Here is a 25,307-nt window from a genome sequence, read left to right on the forward strand (position 1 = left end):
ATTGCTTGTCTTACTCAGCTTTGCAAGTCCTATCCCGAAGGTGCTATGGGAAGCAGAGATGCAAAATTGTCGTCAACAATCACCATTTTGGAAGCCCCTGTTTGCCAGGCGTGAAAAAATACCTCACTGTGACCTACGCATGTGGTAAGAACACACCCCCACCCCACCAGCTGCCCAAACACGCTGCCTCTTTTGGGGGAGGGTGGTGTGAACGGCAGGAGTTTGCCCAGAACAAGCCAAACGCAGCTCCTCCTGAAGCTGTTTGGTCATCCCAGGTACCTGAGAGCCCTTTTTTCTTTCTTATTCTTGTTTATGATAGTCATGTCAGATAAGCAATAGAATTTTCTTTGGTCAAAATTTGTGTAAAAGCGCCTTTAGCGATCAGATTGGCAGCCAATTGGGAGGGTGGAGAAAGAACAACCAAACGGGGTAAACTGATGTCGCGGAGGGCAGGGATTTTCATCTGGGTTCTTAGGAGGCTCTAAAATGTATTGAGATGTCATGCGAGTTCACGGCGGTGGTGCGTGTCTCCTGTGTACCCTTCCAGGACTGCTTTTAGCCCCTAAATGACTAACTCTCTGGACTGCCAACAGCTATTTTATCTACAGACCCACGGTGTTGAATCAACAGATCAAATGCTTACCCTAAAACAATAAAAACATTACAGGACAGCATAACTTTGTTTTCCTGCTGTCTTTAAATGATAAAATGAAATGCCTTCTTTGTTTAGTTTCTCATTTCATAAAGCAGATCAGCAATTTATTATTTTCTGAGGATACTGTGCATTTCCAGTTTGTAACACTAATATTGACTGGCTTTTTCTTTCTTTCTTTGAAATGAGCATAAAAGCAAATGGAAAGCAAAGAACATTATAATTGAAGAAGCTGATACCTATTCTCTTGGAAATCTCTTTTTCCCCTGCCAAACATTCCTAGCCATTTATTTTGTAACAGCTTTTTTGAGATATAATCCACCGTACAATTCACCTGTTAAAACATACAAATCAATGGTTTTTAGTATATGCACAGAATGCAACCATCCTCACAATCAATTAAGAACATTCTCATCCCCCCAAAAAGAAACCTTGTATCCTTCAGCAGTCAGCCTCCCAGATCCACCCACTACACCTGCCCCAGCCCCAAGCAACCTCCCATCTACTTTCTGTCTCTGTGGATTTGCCTCTTCTAGACGTTTTCCAGAAATGGAATCTACAATGCCTGGTGCACTGTGCCTGACTTCTTAGCATCCGTTTTCAAGGTTCATACATGTCGTAGCATGTCTCAGTACTTTATTCCTTTTCGTGGTCTAATACTATTCCATTGCATCCTCAGACTTTTATATCCTGAACTAAAAATGTTATTCTCTGCAATGGCAATGCTGTCACAGGTATAATGAACTGACTACATAAATGTATTACCAAAATAATGGCACCCACTCTTCCATCACGGGAAGAATGGCTTTACCTGCTCTGTCTTTATTCCTGCTGCCATGTCTAAGCAGTTCTAGGTAGCATGAGGCACATTTTGGCTGAGGTTCCCCCAGAGACCAAAAAGGTCACTCTGAGTACATCCTTGGATAGCTCATCTGGTAGAGCAGAGGATGGTAGACTGGGCATGGGCCACTCTGAGGTTCCAGTAGTTTCAGGCCTCTTCATCTGAGTGTTGAATAAGAATCAGGACTTGGCTGGGCACAGTGGCTCACGCCTGTAATCCCAGCACTTTGGGAGGCTGAGGCAGGTGGATCACCTAAGGTCGGGAGTTCAAGACCAGCCTGACCAACATGGAGAAACCCCATCTCTACTAAAAATACAAAATTAGCTGGGCATGGTGGTGCATGCCTGTAATCCCAGCTACTCGGGAGGCTGAGGCAGGAGAGTCACTTGAACCCAGGAGGTGGAAGTTGCAGTGAGCTGAGATTGCACCATTGCACTCCAGCCTGGGCAACAAGAGGGAAAAAACTCTGTCTAAAAAAAAAAAGATGCAGGACTTTAGCCTCCAAATAAGGTGCAGTGTCAGGTGGGGACCGGGAAGGCTGAGACACCTCTGGGCTGAGGCCATCATAGCCCTGGGAACAGAGTATGCTCCAAAGAAAGGAGACCAGTTGATGGGCACAGTGACAGCTAAATCTGGAGATCTATTGAAAGTTGATGTTGGAGGGAGGGAGCCAGTTTCTTTGTCTTACTTGGCATTTGAAGGTGCAACTGAAAGAAACAGACCAATGTGCAGGTCAGAGATCTCATCTACAGCCGATGTGTGGTTGCTGATAAAGACGTGGAACCAGAGATGCTCTGTGTTGACAGCTGTGGGCGAGCAGTGGGATGAATGTCACTGGACAGGATGGTCTGCTTTTTAAAGTGTCCGGGCTTCAGTAGAACACTGTTAGCTCCAGGTGGTGAACTCGTACGAGAAGTGGGAAAACTATCCACTGAAGAGAATTTTTGGAATGAATGGAAGAATATGGGTTAAGGGCAAACCCATCCTGCAGACTTTAATTTTGGCAAACATTTTAGAAGCTTATGAACACATGGCATGAGATCAAAGAAGACAAATCTTCAGATAGGCAGAAAGTTGATATAGGTGGACTTTTTTAAATGGGTCAGTTGAGCCAAGAAACCATGGGTTTCCTGAGGAAAACTTTTTCAGGTGAACCTCTCCCCATGTAGATACTCAGAAGACAAGGTATGAAGGTACAAATCATCTTATTAGAGTCCTAATTAAAATATTTTTATAAGTAACTGGTTTCACTTCTGCTCTTGTGGGAGAAAAAAATCATTACAGAATCGTTATGTATTGTTTGTTCTATACAATAACATTTACTAAAACATTTTCGTAAAAGGTGCAGTTTCTAGTGTGCTATTTTTTTTTTTTTTTTGAGACGGAGTTTCGCTCTTGTTACCCAGACTGGAGTGCAATGGCACGATCTCAGCTCACCACAACCTCCACCTCCTGGGTTCAAGCAATTCTCCTGCCTCAGCCTTCCGAGTAGCTGGGACTACAGGTGCGTACTACCATGCCCAGCTAATTTTTGTAGTTTTAGTAGAGACGGGGTTTCACCTTGTTGACCAGGATGGTCTCGATCTCTTGACCTCGTGATCCACCCGCCTCGGCCTCCCAAAGTGCTGGGATTATAGGAGTGAGCCACCGCACCTGGCCTCTAGTGTGCTTTCTAGGATGAGGCAAGAACAGTACAGCTGAGGCTCTTCTTACCTAATTAAATTAGTCTGTTTTCATGCTGCTGATAAGACATAACTGCGACTGGACAATTTACAAAAAAAAAAAAAAAAAAGCAGGGGTTTAATTGGACTTACAGTTCACATGGCTAGGAAGCCTCCCAATCGTGGTGGGAGACAAGGAGGAACAAGTCCCATCTTACGTGGATGGCAGCAGGCAAAGAGAGCTTGTGCAAAGAGATGCCCAGTTTTTAAAACGATCAGATCTCATGAGACCCAGTCACTATCAAGAGAACAGCACAGGAAAGATCTGCCCCCATGACTCAATCATCTCGTACCGGGTCCCTCCCACAACACGTGGCAGTCATGAGATTTGGGTAGCGACCCATAGCCAAACTATATCACTAATGCTGAGATGAAGATGAGCTTTTGGGGCCCTGGGGACACATGTCCCACTTCAAGCTTTTCTTCCTTCCATCACTCATTCAGCACATTGTTCTTTGTGTCAGGAGCTGTGCTGGGTGCCAGGGATTTTGTAATAAACAAAGAGACACAGACGGGATGCAGTGGCTCATGCCTGTAATCCCAACACTTTGGGAAGCCGAGGCGGATGCATTATTTGAGGTCAGGATTTCGAGAGCAGCCTGGCAAACACGGTGAAACCCCATCTCTACTAAAAATACAAAATTATCTATGAGGTCAGGAGATCTAGACCATCCTGGCTAACACGGCAAAACCCTGTCTCTACTAAAATACAAACATTAGCCAGGTGTGGTGGCACATGCCTAAATCCCAGCTACCTGGGAGGCTGCAGCAGGGGAATCACTTGAACACAGGAGGCAGAGATTGCAGTGAGCCACAATCACACCACTGCACTCCAGCCTGGGTGACAGCAGTGAAACTCTATCTCAATTAAAAAAAAAAAAAGGAGAGGCACAGTCCTGTCTTCATGGGATGAACAGCTGAGGGAGAAAGGCAGGCATTAAACAAATAGGCAGACCTATCATCATGACCTATTGTGACAAATGCTATTTTAGGAAAGGGCAGAAGACTGTAACAGTGGAGGGCACCTAATTTAGCTTGGGGGGGGGTTAAGTCTTCCAAAGAGAACCCTCCCTTAAAGTGAGGGTATGTACAGTAGCGGCACGCTTGGGGATGGGCAGGTGGCAGCCCACTGAGGTGCTGAGTGGGACAGGAGAGGCGCTGATGAGGAAGACAGCCCTGGTGTAAACTGCTGAGATCAGGGTCCTGCACACAGTAGGAGCTCCACAAAGAGTGATTCCTAGTGTTTTCACTAACGTATCTGAAGTGGAGAGGGACAGTGAGCTATCACTCCCCAGTCCCGGACCTCGTTCTGAACCAGTCTAAAACAAAGAGATGCAAAAATGTGACAAGTGTGTTGACACCTGTGATTTTAAAGGTCCTAAAAGATTCTGTGGATCTCAGAGCCGTTTTCGCATGGTAGATGGGCGCATTCCCTGCGGTGGCCTGCGGCATACACAGCCAATCGCCTCTTTTGACTGCCTGGTTATTCTGCAAAGTGCATCCTAGAACGCCCTTCCTTTCCGAGCTCCTCTACAAATTTCTGATTCTTTCTCACACTGTAAAGGCTCTGGCGTTTGTCAAGAGCCAAGGCCCTCCTGTAGCCTTGTTCTTGTAGTCTGAGAACATGCCAAGAGTCAGACATGAGAAAGAAGTGCCACTCCTGGCAGGCAGAGATGACACTTCCTGGGCTCCTTCTCAGGGCCCAGAGATGAAGGACAGGCAATTAAAGCAGAAAGCGCTTTGCAGCAGCTCAGCTCAGCTCTCCGGTGCCGCCATGGTCCCAGGATCAGTGTCCCTGTGGACAGCCCAGGGACATTCCTCGGAGACCCTGGAAATCATCAGCCACCTCCAGCAACTCCGTGGGCCTCCCTGGAAAGTCTCTCTTGCTGCTGATGGGTTCGAAGGCGCCAGGGCCTCCTGTACATGGAAAACTCACAATCTAGGAATGTCCTGTGGTTGTTGATCTTGGGACATCCCCAGAAGAATTTAGTGAAGCCCTCGGAGAACGGAAACGAGGTTTTCTTGCTATTGAAGATGTGCCCCCCTCCGCCGTTCTTTTTAAACAGCCGGGTAGTTGAACTTGCTTTCTTTCCACTTCCTGTTGCTACTTTTCCGAGATCTTGGCTGGCCTGAAGAACAAACAAAAATAAGCCATTTTCTGCAGCAAGAATATTTGGTTTCCTCGCCCTTCCCCGAGCCTGAGGCGGTGTGCTCGGCCTGCTGAATTCTTGCTCTGCCCTGTTTCTGTGGGTGCTGTCATCTGCCGGCTGCCTTGGCTGCGGATTCTGACCCCTCAGGGCTTATTCTTAGGGTCAGTTCGGCAGAGTCATAAACCACCTTCAAAGGAATTGGTCAGGCTGCCATCCTCTCTGCATCTGCATCTTTCTGTAGTTCTTTCTGATAATACTTAGCAAATCACTTTAGCACAGTCTTCAAATTCTCCAGATTTATGATGGAAACAGAGGCAAAGAGCTTGGGGCAGAAAACAGAAGAGTGGGAGCTGGGAGAATTAGGTGTTGGATTTTGACCTGGTCACAGTCATTTAGCTTTACCAAGTACAGGAAAGCTCATCTTCAAAGCTAACCACCCTATTTTTTCTTTTCTTTTTTCTTTCTTTCTTTCTTTTTTTTTTTTTTTTTTACACAGAGTCTTGCTCTGTCACTCAGGCTGGAGTGCAAACGCACAGTCTCAGCTCACGGCAACCTCTACCTCTTGGGTTCAAGTGAGCACATCCAGCTAATTTTTGTATTTTTTTTTTTTTTTTGCTATAAAAATGGTTTATTAGGCCAAACTACTTACTATGAAAATGCTTTAAAATGCAGCAGGAGGAGCTGTGAAGACTCAAAGAAGTGCGTAGTGACAATGGCTGTCAGAACACACTAAAGAATCCACACTGCTTCCCCCTTTACCTAGAAAAGGAAGCTTCTAGGCTACCTCCTCCTCGCAGCACACTCCTCAAACTCCCCCTCCTCAGCTGCGGCGTCTTGGTATTGCTGGTATTAAGGCTGCTCTCGGCCTCGGTGAACTCCATCTCATCCACGCCCTCGCCCGTGTGCCAGTGCAGGAAGGCTTTGCGCCTGAACGTAGCTGTGAACTGTTCAGAGGTGCGTTTGAAGAGCTCTTGGAGTGCTGTGTTGTTACCGATGAAGGTGGCCGACATTTTTAGCCCCCAGGGTGGGATGTCATAGACAGCCGTTTTCACGTTATGAGGGAGCCACTCAGCAAAGTAGCTGCTGTTCCTGTTCTGAATGTTGAACATTTGCTCATCCACCTCCCTCATGGACATGGGACCTCTGAAAATGGCAGCCACGGTTAGGTAGCGGCCATGACTGGGGTCACAGGCGGCCATCATATTCTTAGCATCGAAGAGTTGCTGAGTGAACTCAGCCACGGTCAGGGCCCGGTATTGCTGGCTGCCCCGGCTGGTCAGCGGGGCAAAGCCGGGCATGAAGAAGTGCAGCTGGGGAAATGGAATCATGTTCACGGCCACGTTCCGCAGGTCGGCATTCAGCGGGCCCGGGAAGTGCAGGCACGTGGTGACCCCACTCATGGTAGCAGACACCAGGTGATTCAGGTCACCGTAGGTGGGTGTGGTCAGTTTTAAGGTCCTGGAGCAGATGCTATAGAGTGCTTCATTAACAATGCAGAATGTCTCGTCTGTATTTTCTATGAGCTGGTGGACGGAGAGGGTGGCATTGTAGGGCTCCACCGCGGTGTCCGACATCTTGCGTGAGGGCAGGACGCTGAATGTGTTTATGATCCTGTCTGGGTACGCCTCCCGGATTTTGCCCGTGAGAAGGGTACCTATCCCAGACCCAGTCGCCCCACCCAGGGAGTGGGCCAGCTGGAAACCCTGCAGCAATCACAGGTCTCAGCCTCTCTTCTCACAACATGCAGCACAGACTCCATCAGCTCCACACCTTCTGTGTAGTCCTCCTTGGCCCGGTTGTTCCCGGCCCCACACTGTCCAAAGATGAAGCTGTCTGGCCTGATGATCTGTCCAAACGGCCCCAAATGCACAGAGTCCACGGTGCCCGGCTCCAGACCCACGAGCACAGTGCGGGCCACATACCTGCCACCGCTGGCCTCATTGCAGTACACATCGATGCGCTCCAGTTGCAGGTCATTGTCCCCATGGTAGGCGCTAGCGGAGTTCGTGCCATGTTCATCAGAGATCACCCCCCAGAACTTTGTGCTGATCTGGTTCCCGCACTGTCCGGTTTGGGTGAGCACAATCTCCCTCATAGCCAAGGCAGGACTAGGGCAGCAGGAGAAATTCAAGAAGGAAGAGCAATCACACAATAATTTTTGTATTTTTAATAGAGATGGGATTTCACCATATTGGCCAGACTGGTCTCGAACTCCTGACCTCAAGTGATCCACCTGCCTCAGCCTCCCAAAGTGCTGGGATTATAGGCGTGAGCCACCACATTCAGCCCAGAGTTAACCACTACACTGAGGTGTTGTTTATTTACCTTAAAATTTCTATTACAAGTGAATACAATTCAATGATTTTGAGTAAATTCTGAGTTGTGCAACCATCACTATCCAGTTTTAATTAGAAAACAATTTTTTTCACAATTCCCCAAAGTTCCCTTGTGCCCATTTGCCATCACTCCCCTATTCCCACCCCCTGCTCCCAGGTAACCGTTCATCTACTTTCTGTCTCTAGATTTGCCTTTTCTGAATATTTCATGTCAATGGAATTACACAGTAGATGGTTGTGTGTGTGTGTGGCTGCTTCTTTAACTAAACGTGATGTTTCAGGGGTTGTCCGTGTTGTAGCATGTATCATATCGGTACTTCACTCCTTTTCTTTTTTATGGAGATGGAGTCTCACTCTGTCGCCCAGGCTGGAGTGCAATGACGCAAACTGTGCTCACTGCAACCTCTGCCTCCGGGTTCCAGCGATTCTCCCTGCCTCAGCCTCCCATCCAGCTGGGATTACAGGTGTGCACCACCATACCCAGCTAATTTTGTATTTTTAGTATGGAAGGGGCTTCACCATGTTGGCCAGACTGGTCTTGAACTCCTGAACTCAAGTAATCTGTTCACCCCGGCCTCCCAAAGTGCCGGGATTACAGGTGTGAGCCACCGTGCTGGGCCTTTATTCCTTTTTATTACTGAGGTATATTCACCAGATGAATATATCGTATCTTGCTTTTATTCTCCTTTGTTTTTTTCTTTTTGAGATGGATTCTTGCTCTGTCACCAAGCTGGAGTGCAGTGGCATGATCTTAGCTCACTGCAACCTCCGCCTCCCGGGTTCAAGCGATTCTCCTGCCTCAGCCTCCGAAGTAGCTGGGATTATAAGGTGCGCACAACCATGTCCAGCTAATTTTTGTGTTTTTAGTAGTGACGGGGTTTCACCATCTTGGCCAGGATGATCTCAATCTCTTGACCTTGTGATCCGCCTGCCTCGGCCTCCGCAAGTGCTGGGATTACAGGCATGTGCCACTGTGCCAGCCTTGTTATTTTTTTAATATTGCAAAATGGGCCTAAAACCATCTCTGTGGAGCATTTGATGATCACGTGGATACCACTGGGTGGTGTGTATGAATGTGTATCTAACAGGACGAGTGAGTGCTTCTTGCACTGATTTGGAAAGTGATTTTAAAATCTTATCTACATTGCATTTAAAAATATATTAAGAGTACACATTTTAAAAATATACCAAGTATGTAAAATGTTTCTTTTTGGCTTTTAGTTCCCAAGAACATACTCACAGCGATCGATCCAGGCATTGCTAATCTAAAACCTTCTTTGAAGCAGAAAGATGGTGAATATGGTAATTTTTATGGCTTACTACCAGCATTTCTCTTAACGTAAAGGTAAACAGCCCCTGGGTGACCACAGCTGGGCACACCTTGGTTAGCATGGAAGGGGCTGTCAGGAGGTGTGTTTGAGGTCCCGGTCCTGGTGATGACAATACTTTGACCGACCATTGCAAATGGTGAACACCACTTATTTTGTTTTGATTTTTTTTTTTTTTTTAATCAGAAGTAGGGTGCACATCCCTTTGTTCCCCTCTCACTTCCTAAAATGAAAGTCACTTTGAAAAGACATCCACTCAGAAATAAATTTTGGCTTCCTGGATTACACAATGAGCTTTTTGCAAAGTTGAGGTCATTGGAACCTACACGGGCCCCAGGGCCAGCTGGGACCTGAGCCACCTTCCTCCTTAGTTTTCTCTCTTCCTTTCTTTTTTTTGAAATGGAGTTTTGCTTTTGTCACCCAGGCTGGAGTGCAGAGGCACAGTCTCGGCTCACTGTAACCTCCACCTCCCGGGTTCAAGCAATTCTCCTGCCTCAGCCTCCCAAGTAGCTGAGATTACAGGTGCCCACCACCACACTGGCTAATTTTTGTGTTTTTAGTAGGGATGGGGTTTCACCACATTAATCAGGCTGGTCTCAAACTCCCAACATCAGGTGATCCACCTGCCTCAGCCTCCCAGAGTGCTAGGATTACAGTCTTGAGCCACCACTCCCAGCCCCTCCCTAGTTTTCACTTGGCTTTTGTAAATGGGGTTGGAAGGGTGGGGCTTTGAGGGGGTTGGACATTTGGATTTTCTTGTCAAATCTAGAATGGAGTTCAAACCCATGGGGTCCCTGATAGAATTTGCAGAGACGCAGCAGAGCATCTAAGATGTTAGGCTTTGGTGAGAGTCTTTTCTTGTGTTACTTATATTATATGTATTAGGTCTTTCCCCACTAAGTATAAAAGTATGCTTGATATGAAAACACATGAAAGCATCCCTAGTCCAGAAGCTCAGAGAGAACTATCGGTAACGTTCCCCTGTGTCCTGTGCTTTCTGGCAGGCTCTGTGTTCCTTAGTTCCACTTCTCTTTCTTTTTTAAAAAAAATTAACTAATTAGGCTGGGCGCGGTGGCTCACATCTGTAATCCCAGCACTTTGGGAGGCCGAGGCGGGTGGATCACAAGGTCAAGAGATCGAGACCATCCTGGTCAACATGGTGAAACCCCGTCTCTACTAAAAATACAAAAAAAATTAGCTGGGCACGGTGGCGCGTGCCTGTAATCCCAGCTACTCAGGAGGCCGAGGCAGGAGAATTGCCTGAACCCAGGAGGCGAAGGTTGTGGTGAGCCGAGATCGCGCCATTGCACTCCAGCCTGGGTAACAAGAGTGAAACTCCGTCTCAAAAAAAAAAATTAACTAATTAATTTATTTATATTATTATTATTATAAATAAAGACAAGCCTTTGCCATATTACCCTGGCTGGTCTCAAACTCCTGGGCTCAAGCTACCCACCCACCTCATCCTCCCGAGGTACTGGGATTACAGGCATGAGCCACCGTACCCGTTCTCCACTTATTTTTCTAACAGGGTTCCCACCTGATCCTTGAACAACCTGGTCCCCCTGCAGTGAGGACCTGAGGGCTAGAGCTGTGTCATCTGTCCTCAGAGGCATCGGTCCTGTCTGACATCGCTAGGCGTCCCCCAGGCCCCCAGGATGTCCCATCGCAGGCTTGCTTAGCTCCATCCAGCAGTGTAACCAGCATCTAAAAGCAGATCTGCCCCACATTTTGCTGTCGTTTCCAAAAAAAATAGCCCAATACAACCTCCCTCCCTAATGGAGGCTTTTATCTCTAGTCACACAATGGACAGCAACTTCATGCTTAAAGTGAGATATTATTGGCTAAGCACAGAGGCTCATGCCTGTAATCCCAGCACTTTGGGAGGCCACGGCAAGCGGACCACCTGAGGTCAGGAGTTCGGGACCAGCCTGGCCAACATGGTGAAACCTCATCTCTACTAAAGATACAAAAATGTGCTGGGCGTGGTGGCGCATGCCTGTAATCCCAGCTACTCCAGAGGCTGAGGCAGGAGAATCGCTTGAACCCGGGAGGTAGAAGTTGCAGTGAGCCGAGGTTGCGCCATTGCACTCCAGCCTGGGCAACAAGAGTGAAAAGTCCATCTCAAAAAATAAATAAATAAAATAAAATAAAGTGAGATGTTGTTAAGCCTCCAAGGGGCGTGATGAATGTCCCTGCCTTTAGGATGGGAAAATCCATTTGTTCCCTTTTGCAGTGGAGTGGAAGATGGACACCTAAAGTTGGAATCAATACTTAAAAAAAATTTCTAATCATTTTTGTGCTTTAATATTTTCAGGGACTGCTTACTATTTATTTATTTTTTTTTAAATTTTTTTGTTGCTAACTATTTAATAAGTGCTCTTCCTGGGTTAATCTTCCATAATTTAGCCAGAGGCCCATTTGTTTGATTTCTGTGACTTGTAGTTATTCCGGCAGTGCCGGGGTAGGAGCAGCAGGGGCCTCTTAGGATAGGCGAACTATGAACAACTGTGATTAATTGGTCTTGCATTTTTCACGAAACAGATATAAACTTCGACCCAAGCGGATCGAGGGTTCTGAGGAAAGATGGAATTCTTGTTAGCAACTCTCTGGCAGCCTTTGCTTACATTAGAGGTAGGTCAACAAATCGAAGCTTCTTAGAGTGCTAATGGATTCACTAAAGTCTTGTTGATAAACGTGCTGTTCAATTGCAACACTCAGACGACTAAGAACGATGACTTCAAGTTTGACATGCCAACCACCGCCTTCTAAGATTCAGAAACAGGGGCCTGAGTTCAGGCACAGTCGCAACCAGGCGGCAGCCAGTAAGGGAACCACACACACAGACAAAGCCACACTGTTTAGGAGTAGACAGACATTTTCGCTTTTGAAAAGCAGAAACCTGAGGAATGCATTTCCCAGGTCTAAAGTTTGGGAAGGAACTGGATTATTGAATTCCAACCCTGGCTGGGAGAAAAATGAGCCAGAAGGTCACTTAGGAAACAAGACAGATCATACCCCATGAACACAGAGCCACTTTCTGAGTCATAAGTGTTGTTCCTGACGGTTACCAAGGATTCCCTTGTTAATCTTGCCCATGAGGATCAACCAGACTCAGCCCTCATGAATTAGCAGAGCCAAAAAGCTTATACCAAAGCCAGCCACACTGCAGGGACCTCTTCATTGAGGGGAAGGTATGTACAGTCTTTTCCTCACCACCCTCTCCGCTTAGCTTAAGATAGAATGCATTTTGGAATGTCATCTGCAAGTTTCAGCAATGCCTGCCTATGTTCAGAGAGACAAAAACCGGAGACCTTCAGTAAAATACATGTTAATATAACACATAAGAGCTTACTATTCAAGGCCTGCTAGAGATGGGACTATTTGGGTTAAGTCTGTCTCAGAGGAAAACAGAGGCTTAGGGAATGTATTTGTCTGTTCTCCTACTACTAATAAAGACATACCTGAGGCTGGGTAATTTCTAAAGGAAAGAGGTTTAATGGACTCACAGTTCCACACGGCTAGAGAGTCCTCACAATCTTCGCGGAAGGCGAATGAGGAGCAAATCACATCTTACATGGTGGCAGGCAAGAGAGCATGTGCAGGGAAACTCTCATGAGACTTATTCACTATCACGAGAACGGCATGGGAAAGACCTGCCCCCTGATTCAGTTACCTCCCTCCAGGTCCCTCCCATGACACAGGATTATGGAAGCTACAATTCAAGGTGAGATTTGGGTGGGGACACAGCCAAACCATATCGGGAAAGGATCTCAATACAAGAGAGGCAGAGTTTAGCCTTGGGGTCCCCTGCCATTCTATCGTCCTCCCACGTCAGGATTCCTCCTGTGTGTATGTTGTGTGGTTGGTGGTTTATTCTGTGGGTCCTCTCTTTTCTAACCACCTTCTCACTTTCATGCCTTGCTTATCCTGATCATGGTCAATGTTAAGAACTGTAAGAATTTTTATTGTCAGAAATATCCCCATATTTACAAAGTCCCTGGAGAGCTTCTTGGAGAAAAGCCATCATGAAAATCCTCCAGAAAATAACGATTGAAGGGGAATGAGACTGACATTACACTCAGTGAGCTGTGGCCATGCTGTGTGCTTTACCCCAACTGCCTTGTCAGTTCCTCTCAGCAACTGCCTCAGCCACCCCAGCTGCCAGAACAAAGTACCCGAGATTGGATGGCCTATAGAGCAGACATTGATTTTCTCACTGTTCTGGAGGCCAGAAGTCCATGATCAAAGTATCCACCCATCACTTTCTGGTGAGAGCTCCCTTCCTGGCTTGCAGACAGCAGCCTTCTTGCTCTGTCCTCACATGGCAGAGAGGGGCAGAGAGAGAGGCAGAGACAGAGACATCTCTTCCTTTTATCAAACCACCAATCCTATCAGATTAGGACTCTACCCTTAGGACCTTCTTTAACCTTAATTAACTCCTAATGAATGAATTGGGGGAACACCATTCAGTCCATAGCAAAAACCCTGAGAGAGGGGACTCTGGTCCCCTGTTCTGCACTTGGAGCTGATGGTCAGAGGAGTTGAGCCATTTACCTGAGGACACCATGGACAGTGGCAGGACCGTGATTCAGGCTCAGTTAATACAAGGCTTAAATTCCAGCTACTCTGAATTTTGAGGGATGCAACCACCAACACCCCCCCCCCCACACACACACTGATCTTGAGTTGTCTAAATTAGCTTCCCTCCATCCCTTTCTATCCTTTTATGTGATTGTCATTCCCAGAAACCACAGGATAGAGTTACTTGTTTAGTGCCAGTCTCTCCTGCTAGAGTCTCAGCTCCATAGGGTCAGGTGTTTGTCATCTTATTTTGTGTTATGTCCCTGTATCTAGCATGCAGTGCTGGTCAGAACAGGTGCATGGTCAGTAGTTAAGGAACAATTGAATGATGACTACTCATCTGGGCTTATGAGCTTTTTCCTGTGCCTTATTGTCATCTAGTATTTGTTACTTATAAGATGTCAAATTTTGTTAAAGTAAGGATTTGATGAGCTGTTACTTGGTTTTATTGAGGGGTGTTTTGGGATATTTATCTCAGCAAGCCATGACCATACCTCCATAAAATGTCCAAGAGAAGGAGTCTCTAAATGCACTATGTTGGATGTTAGCTAAATGTAATCACCACAAGAAGCTCATGACTCAAATCACGGAGGCTCACAAGGTCCCAATGGAATGGGCGCCTCTGGACTTGTCTGTGGGTTTTCTTTGCATGTCTGTGTTGCTGTCTGGGCGGCCACCCTGGATGTGGGAAGCACGCAGCACATTCTCAGGGGTCCGCGCAGGCCAGTGTGCCACAGAGATGCATGTAGACATCAGGTTGGGGGATTTCGGCCTAAACAGGCATTGGCCACCAGCCAGTGTCACACACTGCTGAGCTCTATCCTTGCTGCTGCTGGAGAAAAGTGCCCAGACAATGTTCAGTCACATCCCTGGCCCCACTGTGCACATGTGACCCACAGGCTGAGCTGGGGTCTCTAGACAGCCCCGAAGCAGGAGCAGCTAGGAGCCAAGAGTGTGAGCAGAGCAGTTTCCAGCCCAAACCATCCAAATAGGTGGTAGATGGAGTAAATCCAAAAGCACATCTCCCAAGTCAGTCTGCAAGTAGCTTTGACACAGTAGTGCAGTCCAGCGTACATGGGGACAGCAAGAGAAACAGAAATCGAGAGGATTGTCCCTGATATTGAAGCAAAGAGGTTGACAGGAGGGACAGGAGGATGTCCAAGGGTCCCTGGTGAACAGTGTCTCGTGGGGCCATTTGAATGATCTGTGAGATGGTTTTCCCAACATTGAAAAAGCTTCTTAGGCATGTTTGAATTCACTGTTGTGTCAGTAATGAAGACGTACTCCTTGAATTCATTCTAGAATCAAGATCATGAGTCTGAGGAAGCTCATAGAAAAAATTGGAAATTAGAGAAATGGAAAAGGAGAAGTGGTGTGCATGTGTATGTGTGCATGTGTGTGTGCATATGTGAATGTGTGACCATGTGTGTGCATGTGTATGCACATGTGCCTGTGTGTGCATGTGCATGTGTATGCATGTGTCTGTGTGCGTGCACATGTGTGTCTGCGTGTGCATGTGCATATGTGTGTGCACACATGCATGCATGTCTGTATGTGTGCATGCTCATGTGTGTGCATGTATGTCTACATCTGTGTGTGTGCATGTGTATCTGTGCATCTATGCGTGTGTGCATGAGTGTGTACATGCACGTGTGCATGTGTATCTGTATATATGTGTGTGCACATGTGTGAGGGGTGTGTGTGTGTGTGTGTGTTGGCAGTTCTTAACAAGACAGTTTACTAGCTGGCTCAGCATGAGCCATTGTCTTCTGGCGGGATTGTATGCAAGGAGGCTTATTTATTTATACAGTCTTATATGAGAATATGACCTCTCCCATTCCACCTAATTACTATTTCATTGACATCTGTCTTTCGATGTTTACCTCATATGTGCCTGCAGCCATGCCTTTTGGGGCCTAATATTTCCATTGCTGTCCCTATCCCCTTGGGACAGTGACAGATGTGTCATCAGCCTCTGGCAGGCCCTGCTGTGTACTTTTGGGGTGCGGGGGTAAGAAAGCCTGGCAGAAGGGACAGGCTTGCAGCGTGGGATATCCTGCGTTGGGAGGCATCATGGTTCCATGAGGGAGGAATTCTAGGGCCTCAGACAAGCTCATATTGAAACACAAGAGCACACTGCAGACTCAGAGCTTCATGATTCCCCCACCAGGGAAGACCATTGGAAATCAGCATCACCTTGTCACGGAGATGTGGATTTGGATGTGCTCTCATGATCTCCAATCTCTGGTTCCATGACAAGGTTTCTGTCACACCCCTAAGTGCTGTCAGACCAGCACTCGGTACACTTTTTGCTTTCTTCTGGACAAGCCTCAGGCCCTGACTGCTGCCTTGATCCTCTCAACAGCAACAGGGCCCCAGCAGGGGGAACCCTTGCCATGGCCTCTTATCTGGACATGAACGAGTTTGAGCTGGAGCACGCGTTGGCCCCAAGTCAGGATCTAAGGGTGGAAAGGGGCCTTAAAGGCCATAAGTTCCCCTTTGGAGGTTCCCAGGGGCATACAGCAGCTGATAAAATTAAAGTCATTCACTCCAGCCTGGGATGAACCAAGGCTGGATTTAGAACAATACCAGCAATAACACAATGTGAAGATTCTGTTCAATTACAAGGAGAACATTTTTGTTTTTCCGGAATACAGAATAGGGAAAGGAGACACAAAAGTGTAAAGTAGTCCAGGCGATTCTAGAGAACAGTTGGCATGCCCTTAGTGTAAAGCCTGGGACCATGGAGAGAGCCCTGGCCTGAGCTTGGGGTCCCAGCCAAGTGGTGGCTTTGCACAAGTGACTTGGCCATACAACAAGAGGGGTTGGACCAGCCCATCACTAAGGTTCCAGCTGACCAACATATGGTGAGTTTGTAACTTCAAACTAGTTGATTCCGTTGCCTAGGGAGTCTCGTTCCATGGGCTTGCCAAGCATTGCCCATGTCCATCTCTGGTTGCTGGATCTCAGCAGAGTTGAGGCAGACGTGCCCTAAAGAGTGCTCACTCAGCAGGAGGCATGCCTGGGCCACGAGACACCTAGAGTCTTAAGAGACAGAAGCTCTCCTGGCAGAAGAACCCAGACACCCACCTCCCAGGAGAAGAGGAGAGGAAGAAAAGGGAACTGGTTTTATGGAGCCTCATCCCAGGGTGCCAAGCCTAGTGCTTAAATCCATGATCCCCTCCTTTTTTGCATTCAGCAAATATTTTCATAATGCCCACTCTGTGCCAGAGATGGCACTAGGCACTGGCGATTTGGGAAAGAAAAAGATGGTTCCAGCCCCTACCCTCAGGGAGCTTGCACTCTAAGTGGAGAGAAAGAATGGCGCCCACTCAGCGAGTGAGCAACGATTGTAAGCTGGGCTGTGAAGAAGACATTCAGGATACTCTGAGACTAAATGACAGGGGACCTGGCTAGGCTAAGGCAGGGGGAAGTACCCAGTAGTGCTGGATGAAGAGGGAGGAAGTAACCCTCCAGGCTAACAGGACAGCACATGCAGAAACACCAAGGTGTGCAGGCATCCGGTGCGACAGGTGTGAGGAATGGGAGGCCAGGGTGGGGGAGCAGAGAGGAAGGGATGGTCTCGGGAGTTGAACTTGGGGAGGGTGACAAGGGCCGGGTCATATCCAGCTTCCTAGGCTGTGGTCAGGACTTGACTTTTGTTGCTGCAAAAGTAATTGCTATTTCTGCCATTCCTTTTGTGATTTTGTTTTGTTTGGAGACAGTCTCTCTCAGTCACCCAGGCCGGAGTGCAGTGGCACGATCTTGGCTCACTGCAACCTCCGCCTCCCAGATTCAAGCCATTCTCCTGCCCCAGCCTCCCAAGTAGCTGGGACTAAAGGCATGTGCCATTGTGCCCAGCTAATTTTTTTTTTTTTTTTTTTTTTTGAGACGGAGTTTTGTTCTTGTTGCCCAGGCTGGAGTGTGATGGTGCAGTCTCAGCTCACCACATCCTCCACCTCCTGGGTTCAAGCGATTGTCTTGCCTCAGCCTCCCAAGTAGCTGGGACTGCAGGTGCCTACCACCACACCCAGCTAATTTTATTTTTTGTATTTTTTGTAGAGATGGGGTTTCACTGTGTTGGCCAGGCTGGTCTCAAACTCCTGACCTCAAGTGATCCACCCACCTCAGCCTCCCAAAGTGCTGAAATTACAGGTGTGAGCCACCATGCCCGGCCGATTTCTGTCATTACTTTTAATGGTGGAAACCACAGTTACTTTTGCACCAACCTAATAGCTGAGGAGGGGGAAGAGGCCATCTATAAGTTTTAAGTCAGGCAGTGATGTGACCCAGCTTGTGTTTCTTAAAGCTTATAGGGGCCATGCAGGGAAGATGGTTTATGTATGGGCTGTGGTTGCTTTTGTACAACAGCAGAGTTGTGATATTTGCAACAGAGATCATATGGCCCATAAAACCTGAAATAGTTACTATCTGGCCATTCACTAGAAAGGGGGGGCAAGAGAGGAGGATGGGGACCAAGTGCCTGCAGGGAAGATGGAGTAGAATAGTGTTTCATCCCTGTTTGATTTCACAAGGTCACAAGACAGCTTAGTGAAAGTGAAAGTACAAAGCAGTTACCAGGAGATATTCACACCAGATTCGATGGCTCACCCCTGTAATCCCAACACTTGTGGAGGCCAAGGCAGGAGGATCACTTTCAGCCAGAAGTTTAAGACCAGCCTGGGCCATAAAGTCAGACCTCATCTCTACCAAAAAAAAAAAATATATATATATATATATATATAAAATAAAAAGTTAGCTGGGCATGGTGTTATGGGCCTGTAGTCTCAGTTACTCAGGAGGCTGAGGCAAGAGGATTGTTTGAGCCCAGGAATTCAAGGCTGGTTGTGATTGTGCCCCTGTACTCCAGCCTGGGTGACAAAGGGAGACTCTGTAGATGATTGATAGATTATATATATAGATAGATAGATAGATAGATAGATAGATGATAGATAGATACAGAGTGTGTATATATATATACATAGTATATTTGCTGTCAAAGGATTATCGTCAAGAGTCTATAGAAAATATACACCTCCTTGGGCCAGGCGAGGTGACTCATGCCCATAATCCTAGCCCTTTGGGGAGCCGAGGCAGGTGGCTTACCTGAGGTCAGGAGTTTGAGACCAGCCTGGCCAACATGGCAAACCCCGTCTCTACTAAAAATACAAAAATTAGTCAAGTATGGTGGCAGGTGCCTGTAATCCCAGCTACTTGGGAGGCTGAGGCAGAAGAATCATTTGAACCTGGTGTGGGGGGCAGAGGTTGCAGTGAGCCAAGATTGTGCCACTTCACTCCAGCCTCAGTGACAGAGCAAAACTTTGTCTCAAAAAAAGAAAGAAAAAAGAAAATATACACATCCTTTATATGTAAGAGGAAAATCACAGGCAACCCAGAAAAACAATGGGTACGTGTCATGAGCCAGCATTTGGAGAAGAGGAAATATACAACCATGTGAAGATGGCTACAGATCAGGGGAACACAAATCAAGACCATCATATGGTGTAATTCCATACCCACGTGATTGGAAAAAATGTAAGAGTCTGTGTGAGCCAAGTGCTGGAGAAGATGAGGACTACAGGATTTCTCACACATTGCAGCCACTTTGAACACCATGTTGGCAGTAGTTCTGAAAATTGAAACTCACATGCCCTCAACCCATCAATTACCTCCTAGGGGAGTACCCGAGAGAAACGCTTGCAGGTGTTGACCAGGGACATTTACAAGAATGTTCATGATCATCCACAAAAGCAGAAACCTGGCAACAGCAGGAGAGCGGGGAAAGAAACACTTCCCAGCCCATCAGCAGGAAAGTGGGTGAATAAGCTACATTATAGTCGAGATAATGGAACATTATACAGTGATATGATATTGAGTTAAAAAAAAAAAGAACACCAAATCTCTAATACTACCTATAACATTATACCCTTTAAATAAAATTTTAGGAATACATGAAGATGGAAAACAAAAACTATATAAAAAAGGAAGCAGGGAAGTAAGAAGCATGGAATTCAGGTGGTAATCACCTTGATGGGGAGGCCAGGGGGTGGGGAAGCACAGGTTAGACACAGGTGTGGTCAAGGCCTCACTCCTATACAGGTGCTCATTCATAGCACTGATGCTAATTAAAGTACTTTCTTTTTTGAGATGAAGTCTCACTCTGTGTCACCCAGGTTGGAGTGCAGTGGTGCAATCTGGGCTCACTGCAACCTCTGCCTCCCAGGTTCAAGCGATTCTCCTTTCTCAGCCTCCTGAGTAGCTGCAATTACAGGCACCTGCCACCACGCCCAGCTAATTTTTGTATTTTTAGTAGAGACAAGGTTTCACCATGTTGGCCAGGCTGGTCTCGAACTCCTGACCTCAGGTGATCCACCTGTCTTGGCCTCCCAAAGTGCTGGGATTACAGGCATGAGCCACTGAGCCCGGCTAATTACAGTATTAAAAAGTAATTCATTAAAAAGACAAAGTAGGGTTATGTACTGACCAATGAAGAGAATGTCTCGTGTCCTAAGCATCACAGGTAATTTAATTCAGTTCACCTAGAATCCTCACAATATGAAAAACGAGGTAGAGTAAGGAGTCCCTCGTCACCAGCTGTGGAACCCTACTCCCTTCTTGGAACCTGAGACGTCCCCATTCGACTTCCTTTGCTTGCAGCTCAAGTCACACGTGGAACTAAGTGCTGGAATTGATTACACTGTGGTAACAGAGCCAATTCCTGCACCCTAGTCTGTCTGCCCTGAGGCCTGGACCCTCCATGACAGCGCCACTGGGAGAGGAGGGGAGGGGCCGTGGATGACCATCGCACCTCAGAGGCTTGAGCTGGATGGCCCTGGCCTGACCGTAGGTGGCTGGAAAAGACGATAAGTGGATGGGATTCCATTTCCTCACACACAGCACTCCTTGAAGTTGGCGGCATCACTGCCAGTGGGGCTCAAAGTTTGTTTCCCAAGACAGAGAGGTTGAGTTGTAGCCCACCTTGAGAGCCCTAACAGCACCACAGGAGAGGGTTTCCAGAGGACAGTGGCTCAGAGATTTCCGGGAAGAGGAGGGCTGCAGGAGGGGGGAATAAGAGGGGACTTCAAGGGAGAGGAAGATGAAAGTGAAGTCAGGAGAGAGGAGGCTTCGATCTACAGGGGGAGAAGGAGAGATTTGCCCCATTGGGTCAGTGCCTCGGATCTTGGCATCATTTTGTGCATTACTGTTTAACGACTGTTCCAAGTGCCAGCGTCTCCAAATTCCCATTCTGCCACGATCCCCAGAAATGAACAGAGCCCCACATCTCTCACAAAGGATCCATGTCTATATTTGACAAAATCTTCTATATATCTTGACCCTTAGGAAAAATATATTGTTATTAAGAGCACTACAAACATGACTTGCCACCGCTCCCCCAGCCAAAATAAATTTTTCATTAAGACATCTATGTCTGCCAGGCGCAGTGGCTCATGCCTGTAATCCCAGCACTTTGGGAGGCCAAGGCAGGTGCATCACCTGAGGTCAGGAGTTCGAGACCAGCCTGGCCAACATGGTGAAACCTTGTCTCTACTAAAAATTCAAAACTAGCAGGGCATGGTGGCATGCGCCTGTAATCCCAGTTACTCAGGAGGCGGAGGCAGGAGAGTTGCTTGAACCTGGGAGGTAGAGGTTGCAGTGAGCCAAGATTGTGCCACTGCACTCCAGCCTGGACAACAGAGCAAGACTCCATCTCAAAAAAAAAAAGGACATCTACGTCTAAAAGAGAGGGATGAGTTATGCTAACAGGTAACAGCAAGAAGAACGACATATTTGAGTCCGCTAATTACATCAGTGACTTGAGCTGCAAGTGACGGAAGCCAAATGGGGATGTTTCAGGTTTCAAGAAGATAAGCTGTCCCGGTTCCATCTCTCTGATCAGATCACAGAGGCTGGATTCCCTCAACTGTGCATGAAACTTGAAAGCCCTTGAGTTTAAAAGCTCCAATTCTGGACCACTGGGGAAGGACAGAAGTAGTGAAGACAGCAGTTTCCCTTTTTCACTTAGAATCACAGGGAAGTGCCTGGAGGAGGACCCGTTCAGTTGAGACATGCTGAGAAAATGCCAGGGGTACCTACTGCACACCCCAGCACCCCACAGAGAGCCCACTGTTCAAGTCCTGAGTTCCGGGACTGACTCTACTTGAAGAGGCCAACTGACCCCAGTCACAGACTTCCCCTAAGTGGGGCTCAGCTTGAACATCACCAGGATCAACAAACTGGCCTGTGAGTCAAATCTATAAATAAAGTTTTATTGGCACACAGCCATGCTTTGTGGCTGCTATGCCGTTGTTTTTGCACCGCAACAGCAGAGTTGAATATTTGCAACAGAGACTGTATGGTTCATAAAACGTAAACTACTTACTACCTGGCTACTTAAATTTCTCAGAATGGGGGTGATAACACCCCGAGGGGTACACAACCATAAGCGGGGATAGTGATGGTAACGAAGTAAAGTAGCCCTTTCCGTAGAGTTAATGTAGAGACAAACATACCTACAGGTTTAGACTGAGACACATGGCACATATTAGCATTATTTTTGTTTCTATGATTTTTGTCTCTAAGTACGTTTACCAACATGATTTCATTTCTGTTATTCTATAGAAAATCCATTTGGATGCAGGGAAAATTTCCAGAACTTTGTATTATATTTATATGTATTTCACTTTTATATTTTGTTGTTTTACAATAAAATATTTATATTTTTTTATTTTATTTTAGTTTTTTTTTTATTTTCTTTTTCCTTTTTCTTTTCTTTCTTTCTTTTTTTTTTTGAGATGGAGTTTCGCTCTTGTTACCCAGGCTGGAGTGCAATGGCACGACTCGGCTCACCACAACCTCCACCTCCTGGGTTCAGGCAATTCTCCTTCCTCAGCCTCCTGAGTAGCTGGGATTACAGGCACGCGCCACCATCCCCAGCTAATTTTTTGTATTTTTAGTAGAGACGGGGTTTCACCATGTTGACCAGGATGGTCTCGATCTCTTGACTTCGTGATCCACCCGCCTAGGCCTCCCAAAGTGCTGGGATTACAGGCGTGAGCCACCGCACACAGCCTCTTTCTTTTTATTTATTTGTTTGTTTGTTTGTTTTTGAGGCAGGGTCTCAGGCTGTTACCCGGGCTAGAGTACAGTGATGCAATCTGGATTTCGCAGGCTCAAGTGATCCTCCTACCTCAGCTTCCCTAGTAGCTGGGACTGTAAGCATGCACCACTATGCCCAGGTAGACTTTATTTACGTTTTTGTTTTTTTTGTAAACATAGAGTTTCACCATGTTGCTGGTCTTGAACCCCTGAGCTCAAGCGATCCACCCACCTTGGTCTTACAAAATGTTGGGATTATCGGCGTGAGCCACCACACCCAGCATATTTTTGTATTTTATATTACAGTTGGCCTTCTGCGTCTGTGGTTTTCACATCTGTGGATTAACTGAAAGTATCTTTTTAAAATGGATAGTTGCATCTGTATCAAACATGTACAGACATTTTTTCCTGTCATTATTCCTACTTACATAGCATTTCCATTGCATTCGCTATTACAAATACTACAGAAGTGATTTAAGGAATGGGGAGAGTGTGCTTATGTTGTATGCAAATTCTATGCCATTTCATATAAGTGACTCAAGCATCCGTGAATTTTGGTATCCTGGGAGCGTGGGGGAGGGGTCCTGGAACCAATCCCCCACAGATTCGAAGGGGTAACTGTACATTTATATTTACTTTTTAATCTGGAAAAGAACAGAATTCAGTTTTGCTAACATCTATTTGATTATTACTTAGGTTCACATGTGCACTTCATACGTAATGAATTCTTCATGATCTATTTCTACTGTTACTAATAATAGCAACATATACACTTCATATGTAAATTAATTCTTCATGATCTATTTCTACTGTTACTAATAATAGCAACACTTTATTGAGCATTTACTATGTGTCAGTGAGTATTCTGAGAGCTTTATAGGAATTCACTCATAGGCTGGGCGTGGTGGCTCACGCCTGTAATCCAAGCACTTTGGAGGCCAAGGCGGGCAGATCACCTGAGGTCGGGAGTTCAAGACCAGCCTGACCAACATGGTGAAATCCCATCTTTATAAAAAATAAATAAATAAAGGAATTCACTCATTTCACCGTAACGACTCTGTGTTGAAAGATACTATAAGCCCTGTTTTACAGATGGGGAAACTAAGGCACAGAAAGGTTATGAAACTTACCCAAAGTCACACAGCTAGTTAGTGGCAGATCTGAGTATAAACTCAGACAAGTCTGGCTCCGGAGCCCCTCTGCTGTGTGTTTTTCTCCTACGCATGTATATATCGACTCCATATGCTCAAAAACTTTTTGAAAAAAAGTCAGTGGGGATATATGATCCTTGTGGTGTGGACAGTCTCAAAGACGCTGGGCTGGCATTCTTCATTAGACCCCTGCTTGGGCAGACATCTGGTTTCTGTGGGGCGTGGCATTGGTCAAGTCTGCCAGCTCCTCCCAGCTCCTGACATGTTCTCTTCCTCCCACAGCCCACCCCGAGAGAGCTGCCCTGCTGTTTGTGTCCAGCGTCTGCATCGGCCTGGCCCTCACATTGTGTGCCTTGGTTATCAGAGAGTCCTGCACCAAGGATGTCCGCGAGATGCAGCTGGGGAGGGAGCAGCTGGTGCCAGGAAGTGACAGGGCTGAGGAGGACAGTGAGGATGAAGAAGAGGAGGAGGACTCCTCTGACTCTGACTTCCCAGGGGAACTGTCAGGGTTCCATAGGACTTCATATCCTGTCTACAGTTCCATAGAAGCTGCAGAGCTCGCAGAAAGGATTGAGCGCAGGGAGCAAATAATCCAGGAAATATGGATGAACAGTGGTTTAGACACCTCACTCCCCAGAAACATGGGCCAGTTCTACTGAAAACCACATGCGTCTTGAGGAGATCGCACTTTCTGAAGAAGGAAGGATTCCAAATGCCCCTCCGGTTCTGGTTCACCTGTACCTTCTATGAAGGAGAATTTGTCGTCATCCAACACTCGTGAAGCCAGGAAGCTATTAAAGGGACGTTTCAAGCTGTTTCCAGCACATTCCAAAATAAATGAGGAGGGAAGAGTCTTTGTTTTCTGTATTTATTTGACTTTGTGTATACATTCACAAGTCTATATTAATTAGAACTTACATTTTTTGAGCGCTTATAATGCCAGGTACTATTCTAGCTGCTTTTCGTGTCCTGAGTCACTCAGTCTTCACACTGTCATGAGACGGTCCTATTACCCCCGTTTTACAGATGAGTAAACAGAAGATTTATATGTACCTGTAAAATAGTTATACAGATACTCAGCAAACATGAGCTCATGAGTGATTTTAACCACTGACTTTGTCTAGACCAAGGGTTAGCAAACTTCAAAAAGGCAAGATACAGGCCAGGCACAGTGGCTCACGCCTGTAATCCCAGCACTTTAAGAGGCCAGGGCAGGCAGATCACTTGAGATCAGGAGTTTGAGATCAATCAGCCTGGCCAACGTGGTGAAACCCATCTCTACCAAAAAAATTAATAAAAAATTAGCCGGGTATGTTGGCACATGCCTGTAATTCCAACTACTTGGTAGGCTGAGGCAGGAGAATCGCTTGAACCCGAGAGGCAGAGGTTGCAGTGAGCCAAGATCATGCCACTGCACTCTAGCCTGGGCGACAGAGTGAGAGACATTG

At 46.6% G+C, this 25,307-nt stretch overlaps 1 protein-coding gene and 2 pseudogenes across 22 annotated transcripts in view; 2 read left to right on the forward strand and 1 right to left on the reverse strand.

Moving 5' to 3' along the window:
- Window positions 1-24,713, forward strand: part of EVA1C (eva-1 homolog C) — a 107,396-nt gene extending 82,683 nt beyond the window's left edge. For 10 of the 22 annotated variants that reach the window (XM_078358450.1, XM_078358452.1, XM_017967183.4 and 7 more), the window contains 4 exons: window positions 1-144; window positions 8,922-9,002; window positions 11,573-11,662; window positions 24,142-24,713. In XM_078358450.1, the coding sequence (XP_078214576.1) occupies window positions 1-144; window positions 8,922-9,002; window positions 11,573-11,662; window positions 24,142-24,518 (692 nt within the window). In that variant the 3' untranslated portion in view covers window positions 24,519-24,713. Of the gene's footprint in view, window positions 145-2,874; window positions 3,222-8,921; window positions 9,003-11,572; window positions 11,663-12,714; window positions 12,756-24,141 lie in introns of those variants that run through there. The other 12 variants (XM_078358444.1, XM_078358447.1, XM_017967185.4 and 9 more) reach the window with 8 other exon arrangements.
- LOC103789623 (exosome complex component RRP40 pseudogene) lies at window positions 1,858-2,571 on the forward strand (annotated as a pseudogene).
- LOC103789622 (tubulin beta-8 chain pseudogene) lies at window positions 6,125-7,459 on the reverse strand (annotated as a pseudogene).
- Window positions 24,714-25,307: the final 594 nt, after the last annotated feature.

The sequence above is a fragment of the Callithrix jacchus genome, chromosome 21 (assembly GCF_049354715.1).
Source record: "Callithrix jacchus isolate 240 chromosome 21, calJac240_pri, whole genome shotgun sequence".
Classification (NCBI taxonomy): domain Eukaryota; kingdom Metazoa; phylum Chordata; class Mammalia; order Primates; family Cebidae; genus Callithrix; species Callithrix jacchus.